The sequence below is a fragment of the Chamaea fasciata genome, unplaced genomic scaffold (assembly GCF_029207755.1).
Source record: "Chamaea fasciata isolate MVZ Bird 193981 ecotype frontalis unplaced genomic scaffold, bChaFas1.0.hap1 SCAF_4, whole genome shotgun sequence".
Lineage (NCBI taxonomy): Eukaryota > Metazoa > Chordata > Aves > Passeriformes > Sylviidae > Chamaea > Chamaea fasciata.
The window spans coordinates 20,928,285-20,950,934 of record NW_027094089.1 but is presented as its reverse complement, the minus strand read 5'-3'; the positions used below and the strand labels follow the sequence as shown (position 1 = coordinate 20,950,934).

General features: G+C 40.6%; 1 protein-coding gene across 1 annotated transcript in view; it reads left to right on the top strand.

The window, feature by feature from the left end:
* ADAMTS12 (ADAM metallopeptidase with thrombospondin type 1 motif 12) overlaps window positions 1-22,650 on the top strand; it is a 151,111-nt gene that overhangs the window by 72,609 nt on the left and 55,852 nt on the right. The window contains exons 4-12 of the mRNA XM_066181043.1: window positions 4,407-4,606; window positions 6,545-6,628; window positions 8,272-8,396; window positions 9,573-9,722; window positions 12,221-12,364; window positions 13,042-13,186; window positions 17,218-17,310; window positions 17,534-17,679; window positions 18,527-18,696. Coding sequence (XP_066037140.1) covers window positions 4,407-4,606; window positions 6,545-6,628; window positions 8,272-8,396; window positions 9,573-9,722; window positions 12,221-12,364; window positions 13,042-13,186; window positions 17,218-17,310; window positions 17,534-17,679; window positions 18,527-18,696 — 1,257 coding nt within the window. The remainder of the gene's footprint in view (window positions 1-4,406; window positions 4,607-6,544; window positions 6,629-8,271; window positions 8,397-9,572; window positions 9,723-12,220; window positions 12,365-13,041; window positions 13,187-17,217; window positions 17,311-17,533; window positions 17,680-18,526; window positions 18,697-22,650) is intronic.

The following is a 22,650-nucleotide window of genomic DNA, read 5'->3' as shown; positions in this document are numbered from 1 at the left end:
TAGCATTTTGGCTGTGAACAGTATAAAGTGGCAAAAATGATAGAGCTCTTGTGCAAAGAGAAGGGAGCTGAGAGTAGAAAGCAAAGACACAAATCAGTGCTACTATATTTTGTGTGACAGTCTTCAGTTGTAGAGTTCTCTACAACTCAGTCATTCTTCCCTTCTGGGGACTTCCAGACATTTTCACGTTGCTTCTGCAAAGCCCTGTGTACCTCCAAAGATGCTGAAAGCTGGCTATGTGTAGTTAGCACCTTGAGGTCCCCTTGTGTTGCACTGTATGCTGCACTCTTCCTTGCGCAACACCAGCAGGTAACAAAAGTTGGAAAAAGCCTTTTTTGTGGAAATCTCAGATAATGCCTTTAAGTGAGGTGAGTCATGTTTGCTCTTTAAGGGAGTTTGGAGTGGTGGAAGGTAAGCAGAAATTAACTGCTTAACAATCAAGCTCATTTTGAATGGCTGAATTGTTCAAATTGAAGGAGAACTTACGTGGGGTTTTTTTATAAGTGAGCTTATTGATAGTTAAAGATTAGAATGCTCTTTCTTACAAAGGACTGGCAAAGAATGTTGTCACCTTATGAAAAATTAAATTGATTTGTTAGAAAGTGTATTTCTTTCATATACAGAAACTATGTGTCAAGTTTTTGGCGTGTCTTTATTGAAGACTGTAGAAGCTGGGTAGTTGTAGAAGTCCTTTATTGCATGGCTAAAATCAGCCTCATGAAGGCAAATTTGTTACAGTTTGTGCCAGTATGCAGAAAGCCTTCTAGCATAAAGTCCGCAAGTACCAAGCAGAAGTGGCAGCGTCTTAGCAGCAGCAGCACCCATAATCTGTGTTCTGTGAGTGTTTGCATTCTCAAAGCGGTGCATTTTGTTCCATTTTTAGCCAATCAGGTACAAACACAAATTTTCCAGAGTCTTGTTGGACCTATCCTAACCTAAGATTGATGGGGGAAAGTAGTTGTAATTTTTTACACAACTTCTACCTATGTAACTCTATCTGTCCTATCTACCAAAGCTACATTGTTTACATTATGTCTAGAGTTTAGTTAACTTTGTAAAAGGTGAAGCTACTGAACTTTAAACTAGGCTTTAGGGCTTTTTCTTACTAACTATTTCAGTCTCTCATTTGCTTAAGGCACTTAAAATATTTTCTACTTACTTAAAATGAAAGTTACATTTCTACCTCATGCCTGTGTGGATTTATGTATTTTAATTTCTCTGAATGTTTTAATTCAGCCCTCACGTTTCTGAACACCCCTGGGCCCAGAGGGATTTGTGTCCTGACACCACGCCGCTTTAAACTGTTCTGAAGAAGTTTGTGCAATACTGTTTTTTTCTTATATGGTTGAATCTTACAGATAACTTAAAATCTTTCCTAGTAGCTGAAAATTAAGGGGGTTTTATGTTGTTGTCAGTCAAGTAGGATTTTTAGGATAGTTTCAAGGGATGTTTTATTTTCACTAAAAACAATTTGGAATTTGATCTTAAAACACAACCATTTTGCTGAAGTTTATCAGCCATTTCTATCTAGAAGCTGATGAAATGTTGTCATCTACACCATTTCTTCTGGTTGTGCAGTCAAATGTCTGGATATCAAGTACCCATGTTGGGACATGGTATGTGACTTGTTGGGCTGAATCAGTTTTTGTAATGAAAGCTTCACATCTACAAAATTATCTCCCACAACAGCTAGAAATGTCTGAGTATTGTTACTTGAATTTCATGCTGTTTGTTACCTGAGTCTCTTACGAACCTTGTTTTTGTTTAGTCTTAGACTGTTCTGGCTACACATTCAGCACTACATTCCTTTTCCATTCCTACGGACTCCATCATTATTCCTATCTGTGTTATACTTCTTCAGAAATTCATAGAAACCCTCAGAGTAGGAGTACTGCCTTTCTCTGTTCTGTTTCTTGTGGAATGAGCTGTGCTTAGCAGTTATGACGGAAGAGAGCCTTTCCTCAGGCAGCACTGTTCCTAGTCTCAGTCCTGATCACCTAGTTCAGATAATTGCTTCATGACTTCCTCACTTCTTGGATAGTCCTGAACTAGTGGGCTCCCAGTCAAGACTTCCATGCCTGGACAACAGGGTGCCTGTGATTTCTCAGTAAATCTAAAATCACTTGTAACACTTCACTCGTTGAAGGTAAAAGCAAAGTAAGGTTGTTTAACTTCACAGTTAGATGGTTAAAAGAGACAGTCAAAATTTGGAGAGACATAAAAGCAGAAGTAGAGCTATACTTTGTAGCTGCCTGTATTTTTGTGTGGCTCCAAGAGGTTATCCTTCTCTGCTTTGTCTAACTAAAAAAGCTGCCAGGAGACTTCATGCAGTGGGGATCCAGTCCTTAGATGTCACCTGTCCAGGTGATGTACCCTGCACAGGAGTTTTTCCATCACTGAGGAGAGTTTTTTCTGCAGAATCCTCTGGCTATCTGGCATTTCTTTTTCACCTCTTCCCAGATTTTCATACATTACAGAGCCTCATGCTTAACCAGGACTCCAAACTTTGCCCTAAGGGTTGTTCACCACTGCAGTCTCTGTGACTTCAAACATTTTTGCCTCCAGTGCTATCAGCTGCCCAGACAGTCAGTAATACTTTTTGCTAGCTGTAAACAGAAAACCTGACAGCTGGCCTCAGGTTTTATTTGTCCATAAACAAAGCACTTTACTAGCAGTCTGAGTTTTTTGTTCAGGTGGCTGTGGGAAAGGTTTTTCTCAGCACAAAACCCTTAAAAATGTTGATAATGAGAACTGTGCTTCATAGAAATAAGAATGCTGAAAGCTGTGCAAATGTACAAGGGAGGTTAATGAATACCAGCTCATAAATAGCCCCTCATTGAGGAGACGATTGCTGTAACTGAACAAAGATTGAGGGAGACAGCTGGAGTGGTGCTGCAATGTGGGTTAGTGGGGTTAGGGTGCAGGTTATAGCAGTGATAGCTCTTTGCTGTTGTGTACAGCACACTTGTGCACGGTGGCTCAGTTCTAAATGTGGTCGGTGTTATTTTGTTTATTAATGTGGCAAATTTCAGTTGTACACATTATGTGTTATCAGATTGAGGCATCTTTCAGGCTGACCTCAGAGAATGCATTTCTGAAAGCCTGAATATATAAACACCAAGATACTTACCATCTTTTACACCAAGAGATACACACATCCAGTGGTGCCACATTTTGTTAGGTACACAAGATGTGGTGATTATTCTGTCTGCACTTGAGTCTAAAGGGCAAACAGCTCTTTCATGACAAAGGTGTAGCTGGTGTGAACTGGCTACACCTGGGACCCAGCTGCCAAGTCATCCTTTCTTCAAGGGCAGAGTGTCTGAGTAATTGCTCCTCAGCACTGGGTACTGCTGAATATGGAGGTAATGCTGGATAACTGTCCCCTGCCACACAGTCATGGAGGTGAGGCTGGAAAGGCTGTAAGCACTTTGAGCTGTCTTTCTTTCCTGCAGATGTGCCCCACCTGGAATTAGGACATCCTCTTTCATGAGCAAGATGACAAGGGAGTACTGCAATACATGTAACAGAAACAAGTGCTCCTGATTTTTGTAGGACTCCCATCACTGTAGAAGCATTTCTCAGGGTTATGGGTTGAAGAAAATGCCAGCAGTTGCTGTCAAACTGGCATCTCATTTGCTTTTCAGGCCCTGTGTTATTTAAGTTGCTGGTATTTCCCTGGTATTGTGGGCATCTGGCATTCAAAGCTAGAGTGAGTGCAGAGACATTAGCCCCACTGAATACAGTGCAAGGTTGCTAGCAACCCTACAGGGCAAAGACTTCTTCCTGAAAAGCACTAGATGCACAGAACCCAAAACTACAGTGGAAGCTATGAGTGTCTGTCCTGTCATCAGGCAGGATGGCAGCAGGAGAGGATCCCGTGACTGCCCTGCTGATATTTAGATGACACCTGCTGGTCAAGTGTCCCCACTTGTCAAGGATATTCTCCATGCACAGAACAAGGCATTCTTGGAGTGCCACAGCACTGGACTTAAAGTACCATCCTGATGAGAAAATGAGCTGCCTGTGAGGAAAGCCTATCCCTTACCTTAACCTATCAACTGGTGTCTAAATTAGAGAGGTTGGAGCCAAACCAGTGGAGAGAAACTCCTTGAAAGGGGCTTCCCAAATGCAGGTTTTATTATCTTGGCTCTGTCTCATGATGTAATCCCTTGTGCTTGAGTGGGGTGAGTTTTTGATGCATGTTTAATCCATCTCAGGAAATTCAGAACTTCACTGGACAGGGGCCTCAGCAGTCTGGTGTCACTTTGGAGTTGCCCTGGAGTGGGTAAGGTGGGTGGCAGCCAGAAGAGTCACTTCCAGCTAATACCATCCTGTAAGTGTTACAGCCACACAGTGCAAGCTTGAAAATATGTTCAAGACAGCATTGCTTTTTACTCTTCCAGACACCCACAGCTTTTTCAAACAGCAGCAGCATCAGAGGGAGAGATGGGAACAAAATCATGCAACTGTTAGCAGAAGGGTTTCTCGGCGCTCTGTCAGCAAGGAGCGATGGGTGGAGACGCTTGTGGTTGCAGACAGTAAAATGGTTGAATATCATGGAAGTGACAATGTGGAGTCATATATCCTCACTATAATGAATATGGTAAGTACAATATTTGGGGGATTTTAGAGAGATGAATGAAGCAAATCTGAATTTGATTATGCTGCTGATCTTCTAATAGGTCTGCAGCATTGCTTAGAGAAAAATGTAGTATCATTAATATAAATGAATTGAAAAGCTGTGTTTTTAAGTTTTTTTTACCTGGTATTTTGTATAGGCACAATTTTTCTCTGGATTTATGCGAGAGAACTCTCATAGCTATAAATGCTAGCACTAGCTTTCTTTCCACTGAAATTCTCTGTCTCCCTTGGAACCTGTTGCTAAGTGGTTTCGGATTTTTGGTTATGGCAGAGGGAAATTCTACAGGTTTTAAGAATCCTTTCATATATTTGTGGATGAGAAAGGCACACAGGAGCATGCTGGAAATTGTAGTAACTTTGCAAAAGCAAAAATATCAGCTTGTAACTGTTGTGATCACAAATCCAAACAGCAATATATATGCTATTATGAAGCATGTTAACTGTCCCATTTGAAGCCAACACAACTGTTTTTCCAGATAAATATCCTTCTTGTAGTACAAAGTTCACATTGGAATAAAAAGTTGAACTCCAAATGCTTTCCTATGTGGGAAGTTTTAAAATATAAGTTGTTCTGGGAAAAGCTAAAGCATCTGCCTATAGATATGTCTTCTAATATAGCTGTTCTTCTAGTTACTAATACCTCTTATCAGCTGTTCTTCTAGTTACTAATACCTCTTATCAATATTATGTGTACCGTAGTAGATACTGAGCTTGAGAGTATAGTGGGGATGTGTTCTGTTTGGTTATCATGGAAATGTGCAATATATGTGGAGGTAATCAGAGTGTAATTCTAGCCATGGTGACTGATGTGTCCTGTAAGTTTATACAGTATGTTCCCAGCTGTGTCCTAAGCTGTGCCCATTGCTGTTGAGGCAATGGGCCTGAGTAAACAGGTACAAAGGTTGTTCAAGCACGTGAGGTTTTGTCCACACAAGGAAGAACACTTGGAATAAAACCCAGTCATTATCAGGTTCAGGAACAAACAAGACTCAACATTTTCTCTGCAGTCTGACCTTAGACATTCGGGTTACTTAAAATGTTTCAGTTTCCAGTAGAGTACCTTGAAAAAGATCCATACCCAAATCAGACCTTTGTAAACACAATTTCTACTTCATTTTGGTATTTTCTCCTTTAGTGGTCTTCTCCATAACAGTTTTGACCCAAAGCAAATCCATTTTGTTCATTCATATTTCCTGTGATAGATGGTGTAGGTCACATATATAGATATGCATAGATAGGTTGTGATTATCTTCTGCTCTGATTCCTTTTCCTCCTGCCTAATTCAACATTGTGATGATGTTTACAATTGGGTCACATTTTTGCAGAGTTCAGTTCTTGTTCTTTTAATGTGGAGTCTTTTTTGAATTGAGTAGTTGACTTTGATTTTGTTGCTATCATCCTCTCCTGTACTCTGGAAACACAAGAGCAGCCGTCTTTCCACTAATTTCACTTTACCTACTACTGACTAAAGTTTGCTTTTTAGTGACAGAATCCTATTCATTTAAGACAGGACGATTTGATATGCTGGTTTATTAGCACCTTGAGTGGACCACTCCATCAGTGTTGTATGACTGTAGATGTTGTATTCCTTTCTGCTAGTGTTTTTATGAACTCAGAAATTTTTGAAAGGGAAATTGACATAATATAATCTTGTTCAGGCTTTTTCTCTTTAGCTTAGTAACTTTTGCCAAATGCTTTATCATCATTCATTTGGCAGAGTTAGCCTTTGTAATAGTTGCAGTATTTATTGCATTTCAGTAAACTTTTAATGATTTGAGAATTTAAAAAGCAAACCAACCCCCAGATCAACGTTATGCTGGAAGTAAATGTATTTTCTCTCTGAAGTTGTGTTCTGCTATAGAGGAATCAGTTAATCTCGTATCTCCTGGCTCTGGCACAGGTCACAGGGTTGTTCCACGATCCAAGCATTGGCAATGCAATTCACATTGTGCTGGTCCGGCTCATCCTCTTTGAGGAGGTGGAGGTAAGGTTTTTATTTACCTCAAAATATCACTTACAAAAGTTCTGGATTCAATGCACTGAGCTGTAATCATACTTGCTTAAAATAATGTTTTAAATTGACTCTGTTATTAACCTTCAACATGTCTGGTTTTAGAATAAGTGCTGCCATGGATAGCAAAGTATTTTAGCTGGTGACTTCAAGTATTTCTGCATAAAATTGTGTAGGAAAATGTAATTAAAACAGGCAGGTTAAGAATGGGGAAATGGAATCTCCCCAGTGTCAGAAGAACATGGGATACCAAAGAAGATTAGATGAGAAACAGAAACTGCACATCAACATTCAGGATCTAATTACCTAGCATTGCCTGAAATGTATTGTGTGAACTGTAGTGCTGTGCTCTTTGAGGGTTTCTGAAGAGGTAAATCTCTTAATGTGCAGTTCAAACACATATTTCTCTTTTTAAATTTCTTCTGAAACAAAGAAAAATGAAGACTAAGTAAATGTTAATTGCTGTAACTAGCTGTGTATTGATAGTTTCCAGTGTCTCAGTTTCACAAATAATATGTTACTATGTGCTTAAACACATGTTGATTATCATGATTTTATGGTCATTTTTTAAATGCTGTGCATGATATGGCTAGCTCTGACCAGAGGAACACCTTAAAGGGATTTTCTCAGTGGCTTAAAATTTATAACCACAAACCAGATGCTCCCAGTTCTGTTGAAGGCAGTTAACCAAACCTTAAGGTTATGTCTTCAGAAATATTTATTGGGATAGAGTCTGTCCTTACAGCTCTCAGCATAAGTGGGACAAAAACTTGAGCCTGGACCTAAACAGGAGAGTTAGGATCTAGATCTATGATGACCTCCAATCAACTGTGTTTGCTAAATTCTGTGGCTGTTTAGATAAAAACACGGATTCCTGTTCAGTTGAGGAATCGCAGTTTTGAAAGTAACAGTGTTAAATACCTTTCAAACTTTGTTTTTAGGTTCCCCAGAAATTACTTTCTGATAACAATTAATCCTGTACTTTGATGCTTGCTAAAAATGAAGGAAACTGAGACAAGATAAAGTGAGTGTCCAAGACCAGAAATTAGAAAATTCAATTTTGGGTGAACTTATTTTGTATACTTTTTATCTAAGATTTTCAGTAGTTTGCATGTAAACTGTATAATAATAATTTGAGAAAGAAACATTTATGACTGCATTGTTTCTCTTTGGAATTGAAAAATATTGTGAAATAGCCACTCTGTTAGAAGTCTAATTGTTATCTGAATATGACAGTGTTCACATAACATTAAGTGACAAATTTGGTCACGATGTCCCACAACAAGAAATCTTCACCTACTCTTCAGAGGAAAATTTGATTTCAAGAGAATATAAAATGTTTGAAAGTTTCAGTTCAGTATTGGATCTTACGAGGCTCATTTATCAAAATGTATGTAGAGTTCTGCATTTTGTAATTTTTCCTTTAGCTGCTCCAAATTCCAAAAATGTCAGCATTTTAGCTTAATATTCAATGTTAGATAATTAGGTGTCGTTGAATTTAGGGAAAAACATAATCAATTACATTCAGATTACCCATCTTCACAGCTGACTTCACTGAAGTGTTACTGCAATGCAGTATGGTCTTTGCAGTAATATATTCCTTCATTTCCCATTAGCAAGGCTTGAAGATAGTGCACCATGCTGATAAGACATTAGCCAGCTTCTGCAAGTGGCAAAAGAGTGTCAATCCCAAGAGTGATGTCAACCCCACACACCATGATGTGGCTGTCCTTCTTACCAGGTATGACAGCAGTGACTGACTGTTGCTCCGTTGCATTTCTTCGGTGATGACACTTCTTTATGGGCCTATGCCATCACTTAGTTCATCCTGCACAGGGCTCAGAAACGTGGTTGAAATATTTATGACACCACGTGTGCATAGGGGTTAGAGATGTATCTTAGTTACAAAATAAATATTTGTGGGTCCCAAGAGGTGAGCGATTTCCACAGCTCAGCTCATCTTCCCCACTTGATCCTATCTCACTTTCTGCTCAGTGACTGCTCTGTTCTTCTTTGAGACAATATACCAAAACAAGGTAGCATGTAGATAAGCAGCTCCTGAAGAAATGTGCAGATGCAGCTCAGAAAGGAAGAGTATTGTACAAAATGTGAATTCCTTTTAAAGCTTTAAAGCATATGATTTTTAAACATCTCCATATTTAAGGAGACGCAAAATATTTTTTAATGTCCAAGCAAGGGAGGAACAAAAAACTGGGAAGTGAGGTTTTCTGAGGTTATGCAGGAAGTTCATGTCATGGCATGAAATGGGACTTCTGCAGGTCTGTAAAAATTGATTCAGTCTGCACACAGGTGGCAGAAAAGATTGGTCTGTGGTCTAAGAAACCCAGTCCTCAGCTAAAGTCTTTCAGGCAAAAAATCCCAGATCTAAACCACCCCTCAAATGGCTCAGTAAAAAAAGTCACAGAATCATTAGGTTGGAAAAGACTTTCAAGATCATCAAGTTCACCCTTTGACTATTCTCCACCTTCTCAACCTCTTCTCGGTCAAAAATCTTAAAAATAAGAATGTGAAATAAAGTCTCAGAATGATGTGAGATTTCACTCTCCAAATATAAAGCACTCAGACAGTTCGCTTGAATGAAGCTGAGCTGTGGTGTCTTTAGGAAACCATAAAATGCTTTCAGACATGGAGGCTCTAAATTTTAGAGGGAGTTGACAGTAAGTGTATGTATCTAGGCACTACAGCCACGTAAATATGGCTATAAATTATAGCAGTATGCTGATAGTAGTAGAACAAGTGCAGGTTGTTCCATACATGTTTGTAGAAAACTTACCACTACGATTTACTTAAAATGCAGATGACCACATAATAGGATGGAAGGTTGCTACCCAGTGTCAGTGACACTCCGCAGTTAGTTTTAAAGTCTTTAAATGACACATCTCTTTTATGATTCCAGAAAGGACATTTGTGCTGGCATGAACCGTCCCTGTGAAACCTTAGGCTTGTCCCACCTGTCAGGCATGTGTCAACCTCACAGGAGCTGCAACATCAATGAGGACTCTGGCCTTCCCTTGGCCTTCACTATTGCTCATGAACTTGGACACAGGTACAGTCGACAGGGAAGAGGGAACCTGTCTGAATTGAATTTGTTATTTGCATGTTAATACTCATATTGTGAGACAGAAACAAAACAAAAAGTGAGTGAATGTCTCTATTATTAAAACTTATTTCAAACAAAGAAATAAAAAATAAATTCTTAAGCCTTTGACCTGTGTCTTACATGTACAACTATTCAGTACATCAGGATGAAATAATTAAGCTACAAAGAAGTATCACTCAATCATGCTAATTTTTCTAAATACATGCTAGATTTCTATGCAATTACTTTAGATAATCTCCAAGTTGAACCAAAATATTTACAGAAAACAAACCTGTCTTGTTTTGTCTATGCATTTCAGTAGTGCAGATTAGCTAAAAAATATTTTTAACTCATATAGTAAAACTCATATAGAAAAACATATATTAATCTTACAAAAATTTTTTTTTTTGGATGAACAAGTGAAGTCTTTTTAGGGCATTTCTTTATGAGTAGTATTTTCTGTATAATAATGCTATTGTGGATACACTTAGGTCCAGATAAATAAAGTTCCTGGATATTCAGTTTTAGACATGGTTAATTTTTTAAAATTATTATTATTATTGGGTATTTTTGTTTGAGGTAAATTTCTCAGGATTTTATATTTTTGGAGGTGTCTTAGTTGGTTAGTTGTTTATTAACTCACTTGAAAAAAAATTGATTTTTGAGACTGTTTTGACAGAGCTGTCTTCCTCAGGGCAGAATGTTATCTCATGGATACCCTGGTTTGACTGTAATGCCTGCACTTTTCAACCGGACTGTGTTGCTTGGCTACGTCACATTGCTTTATCTACAATCACCTTAATTTCAGTGTGTGCCCAGCCACCAGTCAAAATGGAGTCTCTATTTCCTGATAGGATATAATGATGATGATGATGATGATGATGGCAATGACCCTGTCGCCCATTAATTGGCCACTCTTTATTCAACTCTCCATTGCCAGAAAGGAAATAGTATAAATAAATAATGCTGAAATCACGACAATTGGATCTGGGTGCTGTGGGTTTAAGTAATTTGGTGCACATAGCCTGTTGCTGGCAGGGAGCTGTTTTCATTCATAATAATGATCTGAAGAGACTTCTCCATAATTGATCCATGTGTGACCTTCTCCTTGTCTAGCTTGGCTGACTGGTGTTTCTGTGTCCTTTGGATGCTTTGAGGCTCAGTACTGCTGTACTTGCCCTTGCAGAAGTGCTGCAGGGCCTTTCCTTAAGGACTGTCTCCCTAAGGAATGTTGAATACTGTAGGGTTTGTTTTCACCCTGTTAACTTCAAGCCAGGTTAGTGTACACATGTAGAGAAGTTCAGGTATAGGCAAGTCTGTAAGAACACATGGACAAAAAATAGGAAGACAGACATGCTCCCATGCCTTAGATGAATGCCAGAAGTCAGTACTTCCCCAAACTGTCTCTCTAGATGTTTGCAGCCTTAGGATTCAACAGACCCTGTTTATTTGTCAGAAAGAGGAGATCCTTGCATTTATGCCTCTGACTAATGACTGGAATGTATTGTGACTGAAATTAGCTCCACTTTTGGAACTTTTGAGTCATGATATGATTATATTTTTGAGAAACATAGTCTTAAGTATTTTGAACACACTTTCTCTGATTCATGACTGAATCATGACCTGAGTAAGCTCTCACTGCTCTAAGGACTTACACACCTCCAGATGTTAACAATGTAGATGTCAACGTCTTCATATATCAATATCTTTGTATGTTAGTATTTCAGATAATCCTCACACTGCGGTGATGAAGAGGCATGTGTGTTTACTCAGTTGAATCCCATCCAAACTTTTGTGTTTGTGACTGCTGCAAGCTGTTGATTTAAAAAATTTCTTAGCAAGTCAGAGATGCTGGAGAGAACCTGCTATGGAGACCTGTTTGCGTAGATTGAGAGAATTAAATAGGATGAAGGAATAGAGGTTGGAGGCAGTTTCACTGAACATTCAATAATTTTGTGAAGAGTATCTCTGGTGCAGTCTATCAAAAGTTTTAAAGATAAAAAAGCAGTAGAGACATAATTATGAGAAAGGCTAAGACAGAATGTAACAAAGCCTCATCTTAGTTTAAGTGGTGCAAGTTTGGATTCAAGAGTTAGGAAGCAGTCTTAGCTGTAACAGGCATAACAAATTTTAGGTTTAAACTGTGACTTCTGCCCCAACTGTGCACCAGTGTTCGGACTCCCTTAGAAGTGCACAAGTATAGTCTGTGACAGTCTGTTCTTTATTTTGTGCAGGGCAATAGTGCTGTGCATAACAGACATGTTTGAAAGCCTGTTGGGGTGTAGATTTTTCATAGATTTTCGGTTGTATGTTCTATGTGTGCATTTTCTTTTACCAGACAGATAACTACAGCTCTGCAGGGGAGGAAACAATGCAAGTGTCTTTTTAAGCACAGAGAAGCTGTAGGTGGGTGTTGTTGTACAGCTGATCTGCTGGAATTATTAGATGTTGTTTTTTATCTCCAGTTTTGGAATCCAGCATGATGGAAAGGAGAACGACTGTGAGCCTACTGGAAAGCGCCCGTACATTATGTCCCGACAGTTGCAGTATGATCCTACTCCACTCACCTGGTCACAGTGCAGCAAGGAGTACATCACACGGTTCCTAGAGTGAGTGATCAGGTTGTGGCATTTCCCTAAATTGAGCACAGCTGTGCTGGAGTTTAAAGTACGTCTTGTATTACTGTACTGATAATTGTAGGGGGTTTTAGTGTGCTTGAGTTCCTTTCCATGTGGGACGTGCCACTGTTCTGTTGTTTACTTATTTAGGAGAAGCTCTGTATAGTCTTGTAATCTGGAAGGGAACTCAAACCTTGTCATATTGGCTTGGGTTTGGTGCAATCTGCAGCTTTTTGCAGTTACCAGGAAGAAAGAAGCCTTTCCATCAAGGGCACTGGCAGAACTCCACAGACTTTGTCTGTGGCCACAGTGCCATGTGTTTGGCGTCAGTCAGTTGTTCAAATCTGTTCCATTCTTTTTAAGAGCAGCAGTGTGCTATAGCTTTAACCAGAGACTCTGGGGTTCTCTGAAGCCACTCTGAAAATCTAACTGAGCTCATGATATTTCCACTTTTGCAAGCTGTATTTTGCCATTTTAAAGCCATCTCTTGCTAGACAGAGTAACTAATTTATTTGCAGCATTTCAGCATAACTTGGCTGGAATCTGGAAGTGTTATTTACATGGGCCATAATCAAAATTACTTCTAAGAAATAGGTACTAAAAATCTGTATAGAATCATCAAAAACCTGTGGTGGTAGGGTGTTTAATACAGAATTTCTGTCTTTTAGTCGTGGGTGGGGATTCTGTCTGGATGACATCCCGCAAAAAGAAGTTCTAAAGTCCCCAGTCATTGCTCCTGGAGTGATTTATGATGTGCACCACCAATGCCAGCTTCAGTATGGTTTCAATGCTACGTTTTGTGAAGATGTGGATGTAAGTGCTAAATGTTTTCCTTCATTCTCCTACTAAGAATTCAAAATTCTTAAGCAGCATGGAAGTGTATTCAGTGCGCCTCATTTACGAATGCAGCGTGTTTTAGAGTCTCATAGGCTAGATGGGCAGTGCAGGCATTGCCTAACACACTTAGTTCTGCATATTCTGGAAGTGAGTTTTGCTGTTTGCCATGTATTTCACAAGATCTTCGCTGGATCTTAACCATGTCTTTGGTTAGGTGCCTGTCCTTCAGCAGTGGAGTCACTTTGGTTTTAAACTTGTAATACTAATTCTTGGGTAAATTATTAATGAAACTTAAACCCAATTTTAAAATACTCTTTAACCTTGTGGCTTTGAATTGACCAAATCATTCTGGGAACAAATTTTCAGTTCCAGGAAGTGTTTTCTGCAGAAGTTAGGGTTGTGTTCTCTTCCCATACATCCTGTTTTTTCGCACTCTTTACGATCTAACATACAAAAGAATATTTCAGTCCATATGGAAAATGCTTACTTTGAAAAACCAGTATTTTTGTATGGGACATTAGATATTTATGCAGAAGTGTATAATTCATAGAGGACCCTAGGGTCTGTCTCACAACATAACAAAACAGTATTGTGAGGAGATGCAAGAGAGCAGCAGTGTAGTCACAGCAACCCTCACAAGATCTTGGAGCCCTGCAGAGTAACAGGTTGTGTTAGTTAAAGTACAGTGGTATGGTGTTTTACTGGTATCTAGAATACCAGTAAAACCTCTTTGGGTCTGTACAGCATTTTTATACCTAGAACAGCTCAGAAACAGTGTTTCCAAGTGCTAGCCTAGCTAAGTGATCACTAATCTTTCCTGTGTTTTGAGCAGCAATGTTCCGTAAATACTGGAGACAGCCAGTAAATACCCACCCTACTGGCCCTGTCAAACACAGATGTGTTTTGGCAATTGGCAGTGTTGGTGTGAACACAACTGTGGACTGGGCACTGCTGATGTTGACTGTTTATTCTATTCAGATAATGTGTATCTTCCATCTACCCTTCTCTTAGAGAAATTATTTCTGATTAATCTTTTCAGCCTTAATAGATAACATGATTACTAGTGTTGAACTGCAACTGCTGAGTCTGAAGAAGGTATTGAAAGATTGCTTTCATTACCTGCTGTTATAGTTTCCTTAGTTACTATAATTTGTCTATTGGTAGTGATAGAAAATTAGGATGGAATTTTGCAGTATTGGCTCAGTCTGTCTTGCCTTGAGTTGAACCTAACAGGCCTTTACATTTGCATCTCCTGATTAACCAATTTTACAGCTAGGCATATGCCATAAAATTATTAGTTTCATCCTGTTTTGCATTTTACTGAAAGGCCTGTATTTTGCTGGTAGTTGCACTGGCAGGAGATGGAATTGTGAACAGTAGAGATTCACCTGGGATGTTGAATCATTAGTCTTTTTGTCATTTTGCCTAAGAGGTCTGACTCCTTTTTGCCTTTCGTCTCTTTACTTAACCTTGCTCACTGACAAGCTGCTTTTGTTTTGTACATTTTAATGTCTGACTGAATTTGATCCACAGACCCATTTGAGAGAACAGTCTGCATTTAGCTCTGGGGTTCAGTGATTACACTTAGCAAAAACTGATATTTATAATTCAGATAGTGGTTTCCATGAAGCACTTAGGCAGCAAGGTGTCCTGTGAAGTATATAAATATTATCCCTCTAATAAGGAACAGAAATGCAAAATATTTATTAGATGGAGGAATTTTCCAAGTCATAGCTAGACCCATCACTTCCTATAGAACAGCCTGTAGGAGATCAGAACACTCATTGCCTTTTTCTCCAAAACATCCACTAGCTTCAGTGAAAGTGAGTTTTTTTGGATTCAACTTTCTTCAAGGCACAGACCCTATTCTCATCGTTTGGGTGGAAAGTGTACATCATACTGCTGATGAAAAGAAAACACATTTGCTTTGCAGTGAGTCCATGCCAGAGTCAAGAATTTCTACATGTTACCTCCAAAGGCATACAGTACTATGCAGTACATAGTGCATCGTCTCATACTGCTGTTTTTTCAGTATTCTTAGAAATGGAAAACAGTTCTGGGACATGGAGATCAATATGGAAAAATCCTTGCAAAGCTAAAGAATTCTGTGAATTCTTGACTTTGAAATCTATAGGTGCACCTATTAAGAAAAGTAATAACTTCCAATGAAAAGCTCTGTTCATTTTCTGTGCCAGTTTCTCTGGTATCTCAGGCATGGTGCAAGAGTACTCTTTATACATTAAAACCACAAAATATATTCTATGTAGAAGAGTTAAAATAAAGGATGACTTTCATAAGGAGAGAAAATTCATCAGCCAGAACACTTGGGTAGGTCTGCCTTAAGAACCTGGCAATGATGGCTTCACAAGGCCTTTTTAAGGAATGCTACCCTTGAACTATAAAGAGAGAGCTGCAAAACAAAGTTTGTCTTGTGTACATTGCCCAAAAACAGTGAACGAAGATGCAGCAGCCCAGATACTGTATTCCAGCTGGAGCTTTGGAGTGCTTTGAGATGTTCCATGCCATCAGCTTTTTTCTGGTGCTCTTGTTGACAAACCAAGGTAAACACACAATGGAGAAGGTAAATAAAAGGGAACTCTGTCAAAGCTTGTGCCCAAGCTTAGCCATTTTAAACAAAAGCAGGTCAGAAATGAGCAGCCGAACTCTGCATTTCCCACTTGGATGGATATTGCTGCTAGCTCACTGGGGCTGCATTTTTGGAAGTGTGCAGTTTATATGTTGGCTTCCAAATCTGGCATGTGGCTCGCTCTCAGAATCCCAGTGGGAGCTGCTAGTAGGATCCTTCTTATCAGCTCCTTTCTCCGATGACATTTGGAGCCGTCCCTTCTTCACAGGGTGATGCTGCCAACTCTGTTCCCTTTTCCAGAGCTGGACTCCAAACAGCCTGAGTCCAGACCTGGGCTTTTGCTTCTGCTGTTCCCATTGGCAGTGTGCAGAGTCCCTCTGAGAGCCCTGCTTTCTCCACCTTGGAAGTGGTGTTTCACACAAAGACCTGATCAGTCAGGAGTTTCCAAGCATGCAGGGCTCCTGTGTGCAAACAAAGAAAAGCTGTTGTGCATGTGAACTGAAGAGGTAGAAATGGCCCTCCAGCTCCGTCCTCCCTTTCTAGAGAGTAGTTCTGAATGAGTGAAGTGGATTTGGTAACAGGTAGCTGGAATGTTTCTTGTCCTGCTTGCTTTGTTGCCTTTCAGGAGTTTCTGTCTTTTCTGTGGAGTTGATCCACTGCACATGGAGCAGCAACTAGAATGCTGTTTTGTTGGAAACCTACTGCATTAAACTGGCACTGGTTTCTGAGTTGCTTAATATGCAAACATTCACTACTAACCAGAGCCTTTACTCTTCCCAGCCCACTATGCTTTTTTCTCTGCCAACTAGCTGACTGCTTCTTTTTTCAGATCATTTTCTTGCCATCTGCCAAGCTGATGTTTTAAGAGGCCTGATCATTTTTTCCTCATCTAGTTTTGGGACCTCCATTAATATTGTTGGAGACATGATGTTTTTTTATTTGCTTGCCTGACTTCAGTAACCTTGTTTGATTTCACTGTGTTTTCAGGCAGACAGCAGTGCCAAATTGATGATTGTATTGGTTGGTACTGTTCAAATGAAAATCGTTCAATTTTCTGTTCACCTTATCTGCAAACAGTTGTGACCAAAGTTTGTTAAGCCATTTTTCTTGTGTTTATCTAGGAGTTGAGCAGCCAATTAAGAGAATATTTGAAGTCACATAGTACAGGGAATTCACTTGATAGTAATTACCATTTTTTATTTTTCAAATAGCCACTTTTTGCACAGTAATGACAAGAACCTAAAGGTGGACCCTTGGTGGTTCCTATCTTGTGAAAAACCCTGATCCCTCTGGAAATACTACCCGTACAAGGCTTTTTCAGTGGCTATACAAAACTGTGGGAGGCTTTTGAAAATTTTGGCCATAGGAGTTCAGCCCTAGCTCAGACTGCTGCAGTTTTCTTTTTTTTTTTTTTTTTCAGAACCTTTGCCAGACACTCTGGTGCTCCGTGAAAGGCTCCTGCCGCTCCAAACTGGATGCAGCTGCGGATGGCACTCGGTGTGGAGAAAACAAGGTGACTGAGCCATGCTGTTTGCAAGCTGTGCTGCCTGCCAAAGTGCAGAGAGGAGCCATGAGTAGCTGTGCCATTGCTGAGTGTGAAGAAGGGTCATCCTGTGCCATCTCCATTTACATTTCTGCTAAAGTGTTCAACCATCATAAGCTGAAATAACAATTCACAGAAACATCTCCCTGTGATAATGATCTGAAGCTCTTTGTGCTTTTTCTTCTCTTCTCAGTGGTGCTTCTCTGGAGAATGCATTACAGTAGGGAAGACTCCTGAAGCAATCCATGGCGAGTGGGGCGTTTGGTCCTCCTGGTCCCATTGCACAAGGACATGTGGGGCAGGAGTTCAAAGTGCAGAGAGGCCCTGTGATAATCCAGAGTAAGCTGAGTGCACTATCTTTCCCTACTTTTGTTTAAGATTTTTGAGGTTCTTAGGACACTGGAAATTGTCTCGTATGAGACTCTTATCAGCAGGTGCCACATCAACACATGTCACAGATACTGACGCCTGTCTTCCCAGTTAGGCACACCTGTGAGAAATTCAGCTGGCTCATCTTTTACAGTAGTTGTCTTGTTCTTTATTTCTTAGCGTCCACAAAGCTTATTTCAACACAAAATTAATAAAAAAACAAACTTAACATTCAGGCTTTGGAGAAATACTGTAAATATTGCTTTATTAATACTGCAATGAATAAAATGTCCTCAAACACCAGGTGGGAACAGTTTGTAGCAATCTGATCCTGAGCACTCACCTTTCATGTTGTTCTAGTCATCAGCTTTGTTTGGGCTTCAGACACATGAGTTGTCAGGTACAGAGCATGAAAGGCAGAATTCCCTACTGCATATCTGAGTTCATGAAAACCCCACATCTCATTTGCACAAATCACTAATGGCAGGAGTAATTTTTCTTTTCTGAGAGAACTGTCGAATGCACTGTGAAGTACGGGATTTAAAGCAGTCCATTTGATAGGTTAATTTGTTGAGGTCAACCAGGTAGTGCCAAGCACTTTTTTCGGGGGGGTACAGGCGTTGTCTAGATTTCTATGCTTCATACTACACGTTTGAGTACTCAAGCATCTGATGTGAACAGTATCTCTACCCTGTCTGCCGTTTCAAGGATTCAGAGTCATCTTGTCATGCTACTGGGACTTGAAATACGTTTTTGGTTTAAATCTACTTTTTTTACCCATGGGTCTCATGTCCCAATCTCAATGTTCCTTTTCTAGACCACAGTTTGGAGGAGACTACTGCACTGGAGAAAGGAAACGCTATCGCATGTGTAACATCAGCCCCTGCCACAAAGACTTGCCAACCTTCCGTCAGATGCAGTGCAGTGAATTTGATACAGTTCCCTACCAGAATGAGTTCTACCACTGGGTTCCCGTTTATAACACAGGTAATGAAGCTACAAATTCTTTCAATATCTTGTATAAAAAGTCAAAGTTACATGACTATGAGAAACCTCTACGAGGGCAAGAAGTCACTGAATTGTAAGTTTTCTAATGAATTAGAGAGAAAAATCTGGTGTGCTTCCATATGCTGGTGTGCCTTTTGTGTGGAAAAAAAAGGTAGCAGTTCTTCTCTACATGTAGGTGCTTTTTCAGAGCTCTGGTGATAACGGCTGTAATTGTAACTGGTTCAGTTCCTGAAAAGATATTGCACTAAGAAAAGCTGTTGAAATCATGTCTGTACTACTTGTTTAGGATATAAACCATCCTTTTCAGTGCCAGCCACAGGACAAGAAGTAGTGTGGCATGGAGCTGCATTTTTTGGTTTGCAGGGATCACTGCACACAGTAAGCAGAGCTCTTCCACTGCACAAATGTGACTACTATTTCCAAACTCAGACCTGCACGGTAGGTGTATTTGGCATTACAGTGAAGAAGTAACATCTGAACTAGTTCAGGTAGAGGCAGCATCAAAGCACTCTGCTTTATAACTTGCTTTGGAACAGCTAGTTATTAAATACAAGGGCAATCATTATAAGTGTGCAGTTTGATTCTTGGGTTGTGCATAGATATAAGGTGTAGATTATCCAAGAGAATTGCAATATTATTAGGGTTGGAAGGAATCTCTGGAGATCATCCAATCAAACCCCCCTGGCCAAGGCTGGGTCACTTGGAGCAGGTGACACAGGAACACGTCCAGGTGAGTTTGAATATTTCTGGAGAGGGAAACTCCACCAGCTGCTTGGGCGGCTGTTCCAGTACTCTCTCACCCTCTGTGTAAAGAAGTTCTTCCATGTGTTGAGGTAGCATTTCCTGTGTTATAGTTTATTGCCATTGCTCCTTTTCTTGTCTGTTGACCTCCACTGAAAGTAGTCTGGCCATCCCCTTGGCACTGACTTTGAAATACTTATATGCATTGGTGAGACCCATTCTCAATCTGCTCTTCTCCAGATTGAACAGGCCCAGCCCTCAGTGTCTCCTCACAACAGAGTGAGCCTCTGCCGGACCCTCTCCTTGCTCCTTGCTTCTCTTGTCCTGAGGAGCCTACAACTGCCAAAAATTCTTCCCAATGCACTCCAGGAGCCCATTAGCCCTCCTGGCTGCCAGGGAACACTGCTTACTCACGGGCAACCTGTCACCCACCAAAACTCTCAGTCCTTCTCAGCAGAACTGCTCTCCAGCAGGTCACACCCTAACCTGTGCTGGTGCTTGGGGTTATTCCTCCCCAGGTGCAGGACCCTACACTTGTCCTTTTGAACCCCATTATGTTTCTCCCTTGCCAACCCTCCCCCCTATCAAGGGCCCATTGAATGGCAGCACAGCCTTCAGGTGGATCAGCCACTCCCCACAGTTCTATATTACCAGCAAACCTGCTAGGAATGTATTTTTTACTGAAAAAATAAGACAAATTAGGATAGGGAAGATCAGGATTAAACTTCCAGTTTCATTTGCCAGTAGTATTTTTCAGCATGTTAATTTCTTTTTTTCAGTTATTGGCAGTTCTGAATTGGTTTCCTAAATTTCAGCTACTGTTTCCATTACACCTAACAAATACACTGTTGAAGATGAGCCTAGAGCAGGCAGACTTGCAGTAAAACTTCTGATGAAAGAAAATGTGGTTGATACAGATTTTTTTGGAAGAAATCCCAGTAAGGCCATGAAAAATGCTAAAAGCCTAATGTTAAGGCCAAAACCAAACTCATAAAACATTTTCTGTAGTCACCTGTTATTGAAATGAGGATTCCCGGCCTCTGTTACTCAGGGTGTACTACTGCAGGTACAGCGTTCGTTCTGTTCATGTCCTTTCTGTGACGCTGCCACAGAACTGGTAGTTCTGCATGTGCATTTGTTACAGAAGGTCTGTTTTTAAAGGACATTGAGAGTCATGAGTCAAATGCTTACTGCACATTGGAAGGCACGGCGGTGCTCTGTCCATGCTGTATTTCAAATAGAACTGTTTGGAACTGTATGGACAAACCGGTTCTATTTAAAATGCTGTGCTACTAAGCCTGGTATATTTCATATGGAAAATCAGTTGAAAAATCCTTCAGATATCAAGGAGATTTTTTTTTTCTGTGGCTTGAAAACTTCTTGACTGTTTTCACCCATTTTCTCAGCAGCCAGAATTTCAGCATAGATTTCCATGCCTTCCCCATGACCTTGGAGATGCTTAATGTTTTCACTTTCATTCTTACATTCCATTAACAACATTGAAAGTGTTTTCTTGCTGCTAAACTCTTAACGTAAAACTGGCTTCCTCAGATAGACAGGCTCTTCTGGTAACACTCAAATAAGCAGGGAGCTGGTCAAATCCTGTGCTGATTCTTCATCTGACATCATGGTATGACTGATGGTGGGTGGCTCTTATGGGCACTCTGCTTCCAGTTTTGTCCGGCCAGCATTACCTGAAACACATCTGAGAGTTTTCCTCCCATCTCAGTTTCAAATATTCTTTCACCTTCTATCAGTGGCTGAAGATATCCTAGGCTAAATAACTGCAAATAAGGTCATGAAACAGTGCTGTCTGTGAGAGACACAGCAGTTTGAGCCTTCCTTGGTCCAAACAAACCAAGACTTTACACAAAAAGAAACCACCAGCCTTTTGTAAACTCCCCACAAAAATGAGCTGATGTTTCAGGCCTCTGGAGACATACTCACAATGTCCTCCATATGTACACCAACCTTTGTCAGTTCCCTTACTTACTCTCTTAACTTGTGCAACCCAATTTCAAGGGTTTGTCACAAGCATTCTGTAACTACATTGCCTTGCTGCCAAGGCGGCTTTTTATAGTGGCATTTGTAGTGAGTTAATCCTGCCTGGACACCAGGCGTCCACCAAAGTCACCCTGTTGCTCCCTTCCTCAGCTGGATAGCAGAGAGAGAATGTAACAAAAGGCTTTTGAGTCAAGATAAGGGCAGGGACAAATCACTCACTGGTTACCATCATGGACAAGACAGACTGGACTTGGGGAAATGCCTTTAATTTATGAGGAATTAAATCAGAGTATAATAGTCATGGGAAACAGTATTCCTTGAACCTCTCCAACATAAGTCCTTTCCTGCAGTTCTTCCTGAACTGCTCCAGCATGGATCCTTTCCACAGGCTGCTCCAGCATGAATCTCTGGTCCATGGGTCCTGCCAGGAGCCTGCTCCAGCATAGGCTTCCAGTGGGATCAGAGCCACCTGTGGGCACCTCCCAGCTCCACTATGGGCTCCTCCAGGGGCTGCAGGTGGATCTCTGTTTCTCCTTGGACCTCCAGGGGCTGCGGGTGCACAGCTGCCTCACCATGGGCTGCACTTTGGGCTGCAGGGGAATCTCTGCTCTGGCTCCTGGAGCAGCTCCTGCCCCTCCTCCTTCACTCACCTTGTGTCTGCAGATCTGTTCCTATCACATATTTTCACTCCTTTCCTCCAGCTGCAGTTGTGCAGGTTTTTTTTCCCTTTCTTGAAATGTTATCCCAGAGGTGCTGCCGCTGTCACTGGTGGTTTGGTCTTTGCCACTGTCTTGGTAGCAGCAGGCTCTTCTTGTATCTGTTGATCTGGGCTTTTGTCAGTCATGGGGAGGTTTCTGGCAGCTTCTCACAGAGCTACCCCTTTAGCTCCCCTGCTACCAAACCCTGGCAGCGCCAACCCAACAGGGGTTGTTGGGTTATTATTGTTTTAATATCAGGCATTTTGGATCCTCTCATGCTGCAATTGGAATGTAAAGGGGAAAGAAAACGTAATGAAGCTTTCCCAAGCCCTGATTGCGCATACAGTTTTATGTGGAAGTGTCTAGCTAAGGAAATGGATTCGTGAGCCAGACATTCTGTGACATTTTAGACATTCTCTCTTCCTTCATCCCACTGGAAAAATTATCTGGATGGTCACAATTCTCTCTCCTGGCTTTAATTTCATAGCTT